The sequence below is a fragment of the Phymastichus coffea genome, unplaced genomic scaffold (genome assembly GCF_024137745.1).
Source record: "Phymastichus coffea isolate CEN01 unplaced genomic scaffold, Cenicafe_Pcof_1.1 PCOF00045, whole genome shotgun sequence".
Taxonomy (NCBI): Eukaryota; Metazoa; Arthropoda; class Insecta; order Hymenoptera; family Eulophidae; genus Phymastichus; species Phymastichus coffea.
Window position 1 is genome coordinate 15509 of NW_026706856.1, and position 14960 is coordinate 30468.

Sequence of the window (14960 nt, forward strand, 5' to 3'; positions counted from 1 at the left end):
ATTTAATATGTGTTTTACGTAGTTTATAGCTCATGAAATAAAATTAAGTATGTATTTAATGTAACATATTTGAGAAAAAAGTATATATATTTATATTCCATAATTTTTACGAAGAAAATTTAATATAAATAATGAACTGAATTGCTTAGTTATTAATTAACAAGTTATTGTGAAATAATTAAGAATCTCCGATCTTACTATAATTTTAGCGTGCATGGATAATTGGCATCAATATTTACTGTACATATTGAGATCTCTAAGTTAATTTTGTTTCGCAATCAATATGCTTTTAAAAAATATTCGAAATCGAGTCCTCAAGAGACAAATAAAGTTATAAATTATAGTTTATCGTAGTTCAAGTTGCAAAGATAATGAGATATGTTTCAATGTCATATTACCGATGAGCGCTTGCGCGGAAGAGTAGAAAAATAAAAAATAATCATCTCTGAAGCTGCGGTTTCGCGGACGGCAGCGTGCGCGCAAAAGACAAATCATTTGTGTACAAACTATCGAATAAAGCATTTGAAACTCGTACGGTTGGCAAAAGAGGGGGCACGCGTCGTCGCGATCACGAGCAAAGTCCTTTCGGGATTAAAACTGATGCGCACGTGTTGTCAGTTCTGCCGCCAGCGAGACGGGTGTCACACGTGTTTTACGACCTCGCGTGTGCGAGCACCTTTGTTGCTTTGCTTTAGTCGACTGCAGCAGCAGCTGAGCTTGTCACTACAGCGTTTCTCCTGTGTTGGCAGTATTTGAACGAATCGTCGAGTCGTCGCGCACACAAGCGGCTCTGCGTCATTGTAGCACGGGAACCATACAGAATAACATCGCTTTCATCTCCTTCATCGTCGTCAATCTGTCCTACGCTTTTTAGCGTGTGATTTACGAGAAAACAAGTTTGGGTATGAAAGTTAATGTCATTTTCTTTGATCTATACGCAGCAATCTTTAGTGTGCAAGTAAAGATGAATATTCGTTTATTGTCTCTGTACATAGTTTACTGCTTATAGTCAGCGTATAAAATATATGAGAAATTCTTCAATGCTTGTCAAGAAGCTATTGTGTCACTTTTTGTCACGTACCTTTGTAACTTTTTAAGAGCTTCGTAGATCAACATTTTTAAAAAACTTACGCAAAAGGAGTTATGCTATTGTCTTACTGACGACTGTTAGAAAATACGTTGTCGGGATTGAGCATGTATTTGCCGATCATGACTAGCTAATTTTCATTTCCTATTAAACGTTACTTTTCAAGCTGTGGATCAGGTTTATACGTTTCAACCCAATTCCATATATTATGTTAGCGTAAACACAATTATTTTGTTATTTCTGATATATTGAAATTGTTAAAAAATGTTCAGGAAAAGTAATCAATTTAAAGTAATAAATTGATCGAGATTATATTTTTACGGTTATAACACTTTAATCAAATGCTCATTGATTATTATTTAATATTCAAATCGATTTATCGATGTCAGTAATGTTCATTGGAAAATTGCACGACGGCAATATTTTCTATTCTTTGACAAAAATCGAACTGTATTTTTAAATTACAATAGAGAAGTATATACAAACATTTATTATATTACTTATTGCATCAGATTAAATTAATGTTTAATAAAGAATTGTCTTTTGATACGAAAGAGACTATCAGTCATTAAAAAAATATTTAACGTCACGCCGATTGATGAAAGTTTATTAAGCTTATTTAACATAAACAAATAAATAAAAATACAAAACGATTCGTAAAATGGTTAGTTGTGAAAAAAGTGAAAGAAACTGTATCGTTCAGTGTTGCAACGCTTATTGTGTAATTTCATAAATATAAAATATTGATTCGAATGGAATTGTCATAAGAATCAAAGTACACATAAAAGTTGAAATAGGACAAAGTGAAGTGGGCATTCCACTTTATCACGATCGAAATATACCGTTTGACCATTGACCTCTTCAGGAAAAAACTATTTTGACACTCCGTGCGCAAAGTGCAACTTTCCCGCAGACTTGGCCAAAAACATACGCTCAAAATACTATAAAATCAAAAAATAGCGTGCATCGCCTCGTGTACAAGAATCTACTTTCCCGTAGTTAAATCGTGATGTGCTATTTGATCAGTTGGATTTCGTGTAGATGAAGTAGAGTCGAATGTTCTTTTCAAATTTGCCAGATTTTGAATTTAAATTGATTTGGGAATATTTTAGGCTTGTTACATAACAGATATCGATCTTGATAAATGTAACGAATGTACCTTATTTCACTGAATTATTTAAATACTAAATATGTACATCTGATCAAACTTGTTTCGAAACACAGCAGTTCGACTTTCAATTCAAAGATAATTCTTTTACGAATTCATCATGAAACGCAAATTTTTGCGAAAATAAGAAACAAAAGACGCTGCAACGGCACGTATGAAACTATATCACTAAAACATAAACTGTAGTTAAACACGCGTGAGAAAATTGTGAAAGTTAACGGTGCGCCGGTGGGAGGCGCGTCCTCCGAATGTTTGGGTTCTGGAAGGCCGCAGCGAGTTACTCGGTGCGTGACCGCTTCTGTGCAACGATTCTACCTTCGAAGTAGGTGAGAGATATCTCGCGAGTAAACTTTCTGTTTTCCTGCCGCACACTTTACTTCAGCGCTTGTCAACTTTTTTCCCATGATTGTATGACAAATACGTTACTCATCTGTGATAAACGAAGAAAGTAAAGGGACTAATATTTTTACGTTTCAGACTATAGATGGCAAGGACTCTAAATAATATGCTACTCCGAAGATGGTTATTAGGAAGTTTACTGTTGATTTTTTGCTGCTCTAACATTTCGGGTCAATCAATCTTTGGTAAGTTTCATTAAGTAATTCAATACGAAATTTCAAAACGATGCCAGAAGGAGGCATTAAATTTTCGGTTGTATATAGTGAAATTTATCATTTTTTTAAAACTACTTTAATGTTGTGTCAAACTAGTGAGTGTGTAATTTATGCTTCATTTGATTGTACGGAAATTGATACAATATTATCTTAAACTGTGGAACTTTATTATTTCAAATTATTAAAACTCTGTGTCTATTCGGTAGTGTTGTTGAAAAATAGGATATATAAATTTATTAGTTATCCCCTGTACTGATGTATTTTGTTTAAAAAAGTGTACCAACTTGATAATTATTATTTCCAAAGAATCATGCCCATCATGCAAAATCGGCGTCAATCTCCTTCGATCTATGATTGCATCCGGCAAAAGTGTGAAGGAGGTGGTATCACTGGCTACGGGTGTCTGCAGTTTCTTCAGCATACAAACTCCGAGAGTTTGCGCTGGTATAATGAATCTTGTGGGCGTAAGTCTAGTTTTAGATTGTATATTTAATGCTTGCAATTGTATATGAATCGTGAATACTTATTCCAAATTTATTATTCTTAGCAGTAATATTATTTTTTGGTGTCAACATTATTTAGATGTGCGGAAATGCACAATTATTGATTCTTATACGTAGAAGCATTTCCATGAACAATTGATTTAATAACCCATTAATTATATATACGTTGTACAGCAACACTGTAATTTAAAGCCATGCACACGCTTGCTTTGTCTTGCAACAAGGAAGACTATAATTTCAAAAATGTTCTGCGCTCTTTCGAGTGAAATGAACTTACGCAGTCAATCATAAAATGCAATTGTTACTTTGAAGGCCGATGCAGTAGAAGCGTTCAACCAGACGCAAATGACAACTGCTGAAATCTGCAGTTTCATTCTTCCGAATGGTTGTCCGGATATCATTGACAAGCGTTATGATTGGAAGGTGACTTTTCCGTCAAAACCAAAACCTGCAGAACATCCCACAGTACCACCACCCCCGAGTGCACCGAGACTCAAAGTCCTACAAATCACCGACATACATTATGACCCACACTATCTTGAAGGTGCAAACGCCGAATGTGGTGAACCACTGTGCTGTCGTGCTACCAGTGGTGTTCCTTTGTCACCCACGCATGCCGCGGGAAAGTGGGGCGATTATCGCAAGTGTGATACTCCGAAAATCCTTCTTGAAAATGCTCTCAGGCATATTGCTAAAACGCACAAGGTTAGCTTTTTATGGTTCTTATTCATGCACTTTTTTCAACACATTAGCTTCACGGGCGTTCTTTGAATTTTTTTTATTGGTCTTGTGCTTTAAAATACTGGATATCCGTAAAATAATAAAAATTAAAAAACATAAATTGAATCAACTAATGGAATCGCATAAGATATAGTATTCGATTGAACATATTTGCAAAAACTGTCAAGATGATCTTGACGTTTTGTAAGTGTTCGAGAATTACGTGGTTGGAATGTTTTTGACAAGCGAGCCTAGATGAGAAATATCAATTTGAATTTCAGGATATTGACTACATTATATGGACAGGTGATATTCCTCCTCATGACTCATGGAATCAGACAAAAGAAGGGAACTTGGAGATTATCCGGGAAACAATTCAATTGATGGATACTTATTTCAAGGATATACCGATTTATCCATCGATTGGTAATCACGAGAGTTGTCCAGTGGACAGGTAATTCTATAACCGCACCATGCACAGAGTGCTGAATTCCGAGTATTAATGACTGGATTTTATTGTAGTTTTGCGCCATTGGAAGCTCCACCAAGACGCAATATGTCTTGGCTTTATGACGCACTGGATGTAGAGTGGAGGCGCTGGTTACCAGATGACACATCAACAACAATTAGGCACGGTGCTTATTATTCCGTGCTTCAGAGACCTGGTTTGAGATTGATTTCTGTGAACAGTAATTACTGTAGCAAAAATAACTTTTGGCTATTGAAGAATAGCACTGATCCAGCGGGTCAATTGGCTTGGCTGATTGAACAGCTCGATGACGCTGAAACTAAAGGCGAAAAGGTTCACATAATTAGTCATATGCCACCGGGACAACCGGATTGCATCAAAGTATGGTCAAGAAATTATTATGACATTATCAATCGGTAAGATATGGTCTTTGTATTATTCTTGTATTAAATAATGTTTGACTTCAAAGAGATGATCAATTAACTAGAAATACTGGTTTTTTATAATTGATTCTTCAGTCGATTTGTTTGATGCACCAATAAGATTATAACTATAAAGATTTTATTCAAATGAAGCATTGGATAGCTCAAGTAAGCAAGTAAAACATGCATTGTGTACACCACATTCAAATTGAAACTGAACAACTCTTGTATTAAGGAATTCTTATTCAAATTGCATATGCAACGATAACAATTTTATTATATTTTTATTAAGATTATCAAGTAAATAAAGATGTTAGATAACTGAAAATAACATGGCATTGTATTCAAAATCCGATAAAATTGTATTTTCACTGATTCTATTTGTAGGTACGAAGCAACAATTATGGCTCAATTTTATGGGCATACTCACTACGACGAATATGAAGTATTTTACGACACCAAAAATTTCAAACGGCCACTCAATGTTGGATACATAGCGCCCTCAATCACGCCATGGGAAAATGTTAATCCTGGTTATCGTATCTATTATGTAGAAGGAGATCATCCAAATACAACTAGAGTAAGTAGACATATTTAGCGTTTTGTATGAAACGTAACTAGTTATATATTAATGTAACTCGAGCACCTATAAATATTGAAGGCCAAATTAATGAATAAATTTATATTTTTTTAGTCTATTATAGATCATGAAACGTGGAAGATAGATCTTACTGATGCGAATCGTCTTGAATATCCTATATGGTACAGAGCTTACACTGCTAGAAGAGCTTACGGTATGAATTCATTATTACCCAAAGATTGGGATAATCTTATCACTAGAATGTCTCACGATGAGGACCTTTTTGAAACTTATTATAGGTAAGAGTTTCTTTCATTATCTCTCTCTATCGCGCTATTTAAATACAGAGATTGTAATGTTGACAATTGATTACAGGAATTACTACAGAGACTCACCAGTCAGGCCGAGATGTGATGTTATATGCCAAAAGGAATTACTTTGTAATCTTAGAAGTGGTAGGAGTAGTGATATTAAGAATCTCTGCCAAAATTTATAGACAAACAAAGCTTAACAACTTATGACAATTATTTTAAGTAGAAGGATTTTTGTAACTCGAGCATTTTTTACTAATGACTGTAAATTATAAGTACGTATTAAATGTAAATAAAAGTTATTGTAATAGAATTCAGTAAACAAATGTTAAGTTATTGATTCAAACATGAGTCGTATTAAAATCTATAACAAATGTTTTCCTTCCTTACAAAAGAGTCCCGTCAGTTTATCTTAAATGAAAATATCGGAAAATTGTAATATGAGAAAACGAAATATCGGAAATGCAATTTATTGGAAAATGAATTTTCGGAAACGCAATTTTTTGAAAAAAAAAAAAAATATATATATATATATATATATATATATATATATATATATATATATATATAATCTGAACTAAAAAATATAGGAATATGAAATTACGAAAACGCAGAAGTTTGGAAAATGTTAAATTATTTTTCAAAATTTTCGACATTCCGAAAAAATAATTTCCGAACTTCTGCGTTTACGTAATTTAACTTTTCTACTATATTTTTTAGTTCCGATAATATATATTCCGAGAAATCGCGTTTCCGATACTTCGTTATCTTATTTTTTCCGATAAACCGACGGGATTCACGTTGTGTCCATATAGTCGTATCTATGTAGTAGGTTGTAGGTAGTAGTTTGCCCTGATATCGAGCGATATCGATCTCATTTAAGGACATTCTCCTAGCAACGAAAAAAGTGATCAGTTCAACTCGCTTGCATTTTGAAAGTTACACATGGATTAAAGCAAAAAGATTTGGAAATATTTCTTTGAGCGTCAAGTTTTTAGTAGTCTTTTCTAGATATCCATAAGTATTTTTTATGGTTTAAAAAAATTACGATTTCGAAAGTTATGAAACGAGTAATTTGAATCGTAAAGTTTCTTAAAATTTTCGAAAACCAATTTGTTAAATACAACATTGATTAGAAAAAATTAGAAGTGATTTATAGCGGAATGACATTGTGCCGAGACATCGATGCTTAAACACATTTTTGTGAATAATTTTCGTAAAAGTACCATTACCAATTTTTTTTAAATGTATAACTTCAAAATTGAATAAAGAAGCGTTCTATGCAGATTTATGCAGATGTAGTTTTCGATCGATCCTATATAAAAAAGTGATGGCCTGCCGAGTGAAGTCATTTTACTCGTGATCTGATTGTCTGAATGTAGTTACGCGGGTTACTGTTATAAGTAAATCGAAGGTAAACTCGTGGTGTTTTACTTCGATTTATACTCAATCAATAAAATGAATTAAAAAAAAAACTCCATTTGTAGTCATTAAAAACACTCACATTCTCTCAACGGACTAATCTTAAATAATACGATAAAGTAATCTTAATACACTCTAATTATATTTATTTATAGGACATATAAATTTATTGAAAATTTTTATTGTCAAGTTTAGCTTTGAATAAGGATTATCAACAATTGAAAGGAGTCGATTATTTAAGAAAATCAATGACTTTTATTCGGAACTTTACATCGTGACAGCTCAATCGGATTCTGCTCTTTATCATTAAATAAATGAACGCAATCGCAAAAATAACAAATGCAAAAACCGATGAAATACCCAAGAGTTCATTAAGAAAGAACAAAATCGGATATTCATTAAACAATAGTTACAAGCGATGTGAAATATTTACACGAATTCTTTAAAATTAAATCAATCCTTGTTGGCAATAATTTTTGTATAAAACTGTTGCACGCAGTTATTTGCAATTTAAAATAGTTAATAAGCGTCAGATTTTAGACACGTATAGCAGTTGTTAACAGTTTTTTTTTCTGTCAGTAATAATTATATACAGTTATTAACAGTTATAGACATATTTCAGTAATGCATCTTTTTATCAGTTATGAAAGTTTTTAAATCAATTAACAAATTGTAAATAATTGTTTACTACTGTAATAAATAGTTATATATGATTTGTTAAGAATTATTTTAAACGCTTTGAATTTTTTATCCCAATACGGAATTGATGATAACTGTTACTTGCAATTATTTATAATTATTTGTATCTATTATTTTTCAAAATAAATTTGTTTTGGTGAAAGAAATGTAAATAACTGTTAGTAACTGAAAAAAACTGTTATTATTATTTAATAATAATAACATTATTTAATTACATTAATTACATTACATTACATTACATTACATTACATTACATTACATTAATTACATTACATTACATTACATTAATTACATTTAATTACATTATTTAATAATAATAACAGTTTTTAACAGAAAATAACTGTTTATAATTGTTATAAGTTAAAGTGTCTCACTTTTATTAACGGTTATAAATTTTAAATAACCGTCAGCAAATATTACTAATTGATGATTTCCATTTGTTATAATTTTATGTATAAATTATTTTCGACAGGGATTGACTAAAAAAATTGATAAAATAAAACATTACATTGCTTAGCAATACAGCTGTACTTTTTTCGATCTACGATTCATTAGTTTACTACAATAGAAAAAATTATACTAACATAACGTAAAAAAATAATAAAGATAAGAAATTTATTGTACTTCCACATACATTAAAAATTTTTCTCACGAATTGAAATCGATCCTATCACATAATAACGATGCAGTGTTATACATGAACTGATTAATAAATTTTCGTATTTTATTAGACTAGGTAAAGACAATGTTAACAAAATGTCAAAAAGTCACGTTGTTTATTAGATTAATTATGCAGATTGTGATAAATCATACATTGTTCTAATCGGCTGGCAATTAAGGATAACAATCAATGAGCAGGAACGCAGTATTAATTAATAACGATACCACTTCTGATTTGTTTGAACGTGCAATAAATAATAAACATGTTATCAATTTTGAAAATCTATGCATTTCAGATACATTAAAAGAAAAAGTTAGATGTGAATTTACTGAGATGATGCATATTTATAACATTAAAAAGAATACGAACCGACAATAGATACGATTAAATAAGAATTGTTATAGAACCATTATATGCATTCAATGACTCCAATAAAAAGAAAAAAACGAATTCATGCTGTCTGAAACCAAGAGTTTAATAGAGCGTGTTCCAAGATAATAGCCAGTGCCGCATAGATCGCTTGTTTGTTGAGAGACATCAGAAATGTTTACCCGCCGCGCAGTCGCATATCTGCATTAACTGTGATTAATTCATACCAAACCAAAGCTTTTTGCAAGCAAGTATTTATTATCAATTTCCATAAGCCTATTGACATTTACTAATGTAAATATTTATTTTTAATTTTTGGATAAGTTTTTTTAACAAATTTCGAAATTAAATTTCATGCACTAATTGATTTGGACCTATGGAATATTTATTAACAATTTTTTCATGCACAAGAGATATTGTTCACAGTGATCATATCGACTATTTATCGAAAAAAAGAATTTAAGATAAAGAGTCGATGGTGGAAAGTGACATTGCGCTTAACAGTCAACAATTATTCAATCGCAGTCAGGCGGTAAGAAAGGTAAGGATATCAATAAAATATTGTTCCAGTCAACGTACCCAATATTCTTTGCTTCAAAAAGAATGGAAAATTGATTAATTTTGTAGTATATAGCTGACATTTTGTGAAGGTAATAATAATATTTTTTTTCTTTTTCTTTATTTATTCATTGTCACACTCCTTTGGGTGAATATTAGCGTCATATAAAATTTACATATATATTATATATGCTTGTTATGTTAAAAATTAAATAAAGCACTAAGAGTTTGAATAAGCTAGAAGTAAGCCTATTACAAAATGTTTATTTTTTTTTTGTTTCTAGTAGAAATTTGAAGACATTTGTATACTGGTGTGAGTTGCTGGGTAGTTTCTAGGATGTTTAATAAGTTGTACCTATAAGGTTCATTTTGATATTTCGGGCAGTGTAGTAACGCATGTCCGATATTTAATCTACATGAAATTTATCACACTAGTGATTTCTCTTTCTTGAATTATGATGCTTGTGCAAGTTAGAAAAATCATTTATTTTAAATTTCAGGTTTCTGCAAAACAAAGCAAATAATGTTGAGGCAAAAGTGGCATAATGGCAGTATGTTTAGTTTACTTTGTTTAATTGCCTTTTTGCAACAGGCAGTGTTTGGTAACTAGAAAATTATAATATTAATTTTATATCTTACTATAAAATTAAAAGTAAGAGCAATCTCTCAAAGTATCACATTAATCATTGGCGCGATTATACATATTGAATAAGTATCGACAACCGTTCAAATCGTAATAAAGCTTTTAATTCTATCAATAAACTAACATTTCAATAACACTAACCATTTAAAATGTTTAAGTATCGTTAAATAGAAACATTTCTTAAATCATTATGCGTTTTATTGGTATATTAAAAATAATATATCGATATTTCTATCAATTCAGGATATCCCAGGACATCTTCAAAAGATATAGTAAGAAATGTTAATGACATTCTTGATCCTGTAATCGATTCATCTGATCCATCATGGCTGAAAATAGTGAGTAGCCGTCAGAATATTTTTCAATAAACTTTGATCTGATAAACATCTCATGAATACGTACAATATTGGGCTTATAGATGAATTATACTCGATTTGTCATTGATATGGATAATGCATTAGGAACGAAAAATGCCGAAGAATGGATCCAATATGTCAGTCAAATGATTGAATCAGATGTTAAAAAGAATATTGCGACATACGAAATTGATCCGAAAACTTGCTCTATTTGTAAGTTTGCCATCAACATGATTCGAAATATGATCAAAAGCGGTAAAAGTATAGAACAAATTATCGACTACATGGAAAAAGCATGCGTGGTATTGGAAAATCAAACGCAAAGATATTGTCATGGAATGATGAGGCTCACTGGGGTATGTTTAGTTGTTTATTAGTTTCTATGCAAATTTAATCTAAAGGAGAAAGTATTGAAAGATATACAATTTTTGATGATCTTCTCGCCTTCTAAACTCGAATCATTTTTATCTTTTTATTCTCAATTCTCGAGATAAGCTTTCTTCAGTATAATGAAATTTAGTACATTACCTAATTAGTGCGGTAAAGTAGATTCTTGTTTCATGAGAGATTTACGCCCAAGTGAAACGAGAGTGGAAAAGCACACGAGAAAAGAATCTACTTTCCCGCACTAATTAAGTAATGTACTATAATAATTAATAACTAATAATTATAGCTAGTTTCATCATAAATGCAGAAAAACATATTTATTAACATATTCATTTACTTATTTTTTATTCATGTTTACTAAATCTGAATATTGATTTTGTTGATTTGATTACTGTTCTCTATTGCCCATGATAAGGTGTGCTATTAAGAATAATCGAACAATTTAATTTAAAGCTGGACATTATCGAAGTATTCACAGAATCACCAATGACATCAACACAAATTTGTGGTTTTCTTTATCAAGGAGCCTGTAAAAATAGCTATGACGAAAGACATGATTGGCGGCTAACTTATCCATCCAAAAACAAGCCGGCCCAGCATCCGACTGTACCACCACCCAAAAATGCACCGAAATTAAAAGTTTTGCAAATCACGGATACTCACTTCGATCCTTACTACCAGCAAGGAGCAAATGCCGACTGTTTTCCCGAACCGTTGTGTTGTCGAGCAACAAATGGTCAACCGTCCTCCCCGGCAACGACAGCAGGCAAATGGGGCGATTATCGTAAATGTGACAGTCCGAAAATTCTTCTTGAGAATGCTTTTCAGCATATCGTTGATACACACAAGGTTGTTATTTTTATATTTTAAAAAATCTGTAATAAGACGCGTTTTGAAATATTTTTTATTTTACGAGACTTAAAATAATAAATATTATTACATCCATGAACCTTTTATAAAAGCTGTATAGTATTACTATAATCATTAGCATTACTCAAATTCTCGCGGACAAAATCATTAAAGACTAAAAATATTTGTTTAAGGATATTGACTACATAATATGGACAGGTGATCTAGTTCCTCACGACACATGGAATCAAACCAAAGAGAGTAATTTACAAATTATTCGTGAATCTAATGAAATGGCGAATAAGTATTTCAAAGGAATTCCAATTTATCCAACCGTGGGAAATCATGAAAGTTGCCCTGTGGATACGTAAGTTTCTAGACTTATAATTTCGATTCAATGTATTTTGACCAAATTTAACTTGAAAAAATGTTCACTCTGCTTTAGTTTTGCGCCGTCAGGAGCTCCAGCTAGACGAAATATGTCCTGGTTATATGATCAATTAGATAAAGACTGGGGACGTTGGTTACCATCAGATACTTCAGAGACGATTAAACGCGGAGCTTTTTATTCTGTTCTTGTGAAGCCAGGCTTTCGAATCATTGCTATAAATAGCAATTATTGTTCTAAAAATAACTATTGGTTGATTAAAAATAGTACCGATCCAGCTGGTCAATTAGCGTGGTTGATTCGTGAACTTGATGCCGCTGAGACAAATCACGAAAAAGTTCATATTATTGGTCACATGCCACCTGGTCAACCAGATTGCATTAAAGTTTGGTCTAAGAATTATTATGACATCATCAACAGGTACAGTATTTCTTTATTCATTATGCTTTCATATACTGTCAAATATCTGTGAGTGGCGTCTGCGATAAGCGAAATATTTCTGAATATTATGAAATCTGTCTTAACACTGGATTATTACTGTAAGATTACCTCTTTTCAAAAGTATTCAATGCAGTAAGTCGTTTTTCGCTAAAATCCTGCCTAACCAAATTAGATAATTCGTCTCAAAGTTTATATCTGCTGACGATATATTAAATATTTTGTAATATTATATATTACATATATAGAATCTACAAAATTACACGATCTACAGTAAGATTTTTTTTATTGTAAGAGCGTCTCTTAAAAACCATTTATTGCTATAATATTATACCTCTTTGCTGAGACGTATCCTACTATGTGACTTTGTTAAATACCATAGCCGAATACGTGAAAGAAACTTTGGTATAAGCGTCAAATCGGAAGAAAGCATAATCGGTCACCTCCGAATACGTAGAAATGAACATTAATTTGGTGATCTTACATATATTTAATTGCAATTTAAGCTTCAATATCGTTTGAAACTAATACAACTGACTTAAGCAATGTATTCAGTAGATGGTTTTTTCAAAAATATTATTCGTTAATTTGAATGAGGCGGTATAGTTTAACCCTCGATAAAAAGGTCACGCAAGGGTGAAACCCTTTTACTCGCTAGTAATAATTTATATTTTGTGAAACACCATTTGTAAATGGAGATTTGGCGAAGGTTCAATAACACGAACTAACCATTGTTCGAGAATCACGCCACCACGGTATAGAAATTGTCTTATCTTATTATGTATTGAAAAGTAAAAGTTACTGAGACAGATGATTATAAAAGATAATATTGACAATATTGGCAATATTGACATGATTTTTTGGTATTTACTTTGTTACGGCATATTTGACCTAATTCTTACTTTTTTTTTGCATAAATCAAGATACGAGGCAACCATAATGGCTCAATTTTTCGGACATACTCATTTCGACGAATTTGAAATATTTTATGACTCTAAAAATCTCTCAAGATCACTGAATGTTGCATATATTTCGCCATCTCTAACACCTTGGGTAAACGTAAATCCTGCATATAGAATTTATTACGTAGATGGTGACCATCCAAATACAAATAGAGTAAAAACAACATTTTATAATATTTTGAGATATGAAAAAAGTCAACCATTATTTAATACTACTGTACGATTTATAGGCAATCGTAGATCATGAGACTTGGAAAATGGACCTTGTCCACGCAAACCATAACGATGAACCGGTATGGTATAAAGCTTATACTGCTACAACAGCTTACAATATGACTTCGCTGATGCCGACTGAATGGGACAATCTAATTACTAGAATGTCCAAAGACGACAATCTTTTTGATAGTTATCATAGGTAAGTTTAATACACATTCGGGGTTTTATTTACTCAATTTCGAAAGTTAAGAACATGAATCATGAACTGTTTTAGAAATTACTACAGAGATACACCTGTCAGACCTAAATGCGATAGCGAATGTCAAAAAAGATTATTATGCGATTTAAAAACCGGTAGAAGTGCTGATTCGAAGACTTTTTGTCAGAATTTATAAATTTCAATATTCACATTATAATTTGTTATTTAAATGATAATAAACCATTATTATGAAAAATATCATGTTAATTATTATTTCCATAATCTAAACTTTCAATACTCTTGGCTTTTTACATAAGGAACCATCGGGCAATGGACATCGAATGTGTATCGAAATCTTCGAAGTGAGAAAACTAATTGCTTGGTCAACATGCGTTCAAGATACGAGCAATGATAAAATATTTAGATTGGATATATTATCAATATTAGTACAATAATAAATAATTTATTTATTTATTTTTTGACCATGGTATTGATCTGAAGACCGATATCTTCTTATGTAGAAAGTTTCTTAATAATATTAATGTGACGTAAACTTGCTTTTTTATTTGATTTTTAACCTTTCGTAATCACATAAATATACGGCTACTTCGGGTGAATGCCTCTTTGCCTCTAATACGATAATTATCAGTGCGCTTTATCTGTAAGTCTACATTTCTATTATTATTGTGTAAATACGCGTGGCAACTAATAGTTACGAATGTAGACCCTTATATTTTTCGAACCACAGGTTAACTGCTATAATTTACTAACAAGTAAATTATCAATAAATTTATTTTAATTATCAATAAATTTGATGTGATAATTGAGAAAATTTTTTACCAAATCAGTAAAACAAACGTTGCAAACATCTGATTGAGTCGATCGTTTCAGAAAAGCAATAAGCAATTTAGCAAGCGCGATATTTTTATTTGTATAATT

General features: G+C 31.5%; 2 protein-coding genes across 3 annotated transcripts; both read left to right on the forward strand.

The window, feature by feature from the left end:
- The first annotated feature begins 574 nt into the window (after positions 1 to 574).
- LOC131664739 (sphingomyelin phosphodiesterase-like) lies at positions 575 to 6194 on the forward strand. The gene is made up of 9 exons (XM_058936056.1): positions 575 to 902; positions 2733 to 2839; positions 3176 to 3333; positions 3685 to 4077; positions 4374 to 4546; positions 4615 to 4977; positions 5371 to 5563; positions 5678 to 5862; positions 5939 to 6194. Exons 2-9 carry the CDS (start codon positions 2740 to 2742, stop codon positions 6057 to 6059), a joined length of 1686 nt encoding a protein of 561 aa, XP_058792039.1. The 5' UTR covers positions 575 to 902; positions 2733 to 2739; the 3' UTR covers positions 6060 to 6194.
- Positions 6195 to 9478: 3284 nt separating this feature from the next.
- LOC131664798 (sphingomyelin phosphodiesterase-like) lies at positions 9479 to 14232 on the forward strand. Of its 2 annotated transcripts, none has more exons than XM_058936178.1 (10): positions 9479 to 9566; positions 10084 to 10185; positions 10470 to 10564; positions 10645 to 10938; positions 11423 to 11818; positions 12013 to 12185; positions 12264 to 12626; positions 13568 to 13760; positions 13837 to 14021; positions 14097 to 14232. In XM_058936178.1, exons 2-10 carry the CDS (start codon positions 10107 to 10109, stop codon positions 14215 to 14217), a joined length of 1899 nt encoding a protein of 632 aa, XP_058792161.1. In that variant the 5' UTR covers positions 9479 to 9566; positions 10084 to 10106; the 3' UTR covers positions 14218 to 14232. The 2 variants fall into 2 exon arrangements, with proteins under 2 accessions (XP_058792161.1, XP_058792162.1); XM_058936179.1 differs by lacking the exon at positions 9479 to 9566 and adding an exon at positions 9611 to 9675.
- Positions 14233 to 14960: the final 728 nt, after the last annotated feature.

What these genes read in the sequence shown, in the direction of transcription:
- LOC131664739 (XM_058936056.1), top strand. Translation starts at nt 2,740, where the DNA reads ATGGCAAGGACTCTAAATAATATGCTACTCCGAAGATGGTTATTAGGA. An exon ending in GAGAGTTGTCCAGTGGACAG is followed by an intron (nt 4,547 to 4,614) that starts GTAATTCTATAA and finishes ATTTTATTGTAG; the next exon opens with TTTTGCGCCATTGGAAGCTC. An exon ending in ATCATCCAAATACAACTAGA is followed by an intron (nt 5,564 to 5,677) that starts GTAAGTAGACAT and finishes ATATTTTTTTAG; the next exon opens with TCTATTATAGATCATGAAAC.
- LOC131664798 (XM_058936178.1), top strand. Translation starts at nt 10,107, where the DNA reads ATGTTGAGGCAAAAGTGGCATAATGGCAGTATGTTTAGTTTACTTTGT. An exon ending in TTTGCAACAGGCAGTGTTTG is followed by an intron (nt 10,186 to 10,469) that starts GTAACTAGAAAA and finishes CTATCAATTCAG; the next exon opens with GATATCCCAGGACATCTTCA. An exon ending in GAAAGTTGCCCTGTGGATAC is followed by an intron (nt 12,186 to 12,263) that starts GTAAGTTTCTAG and finishes ACTCTGCTTTAG; the next exon opens with TTTTGCGCCGTCAGGAGCTC.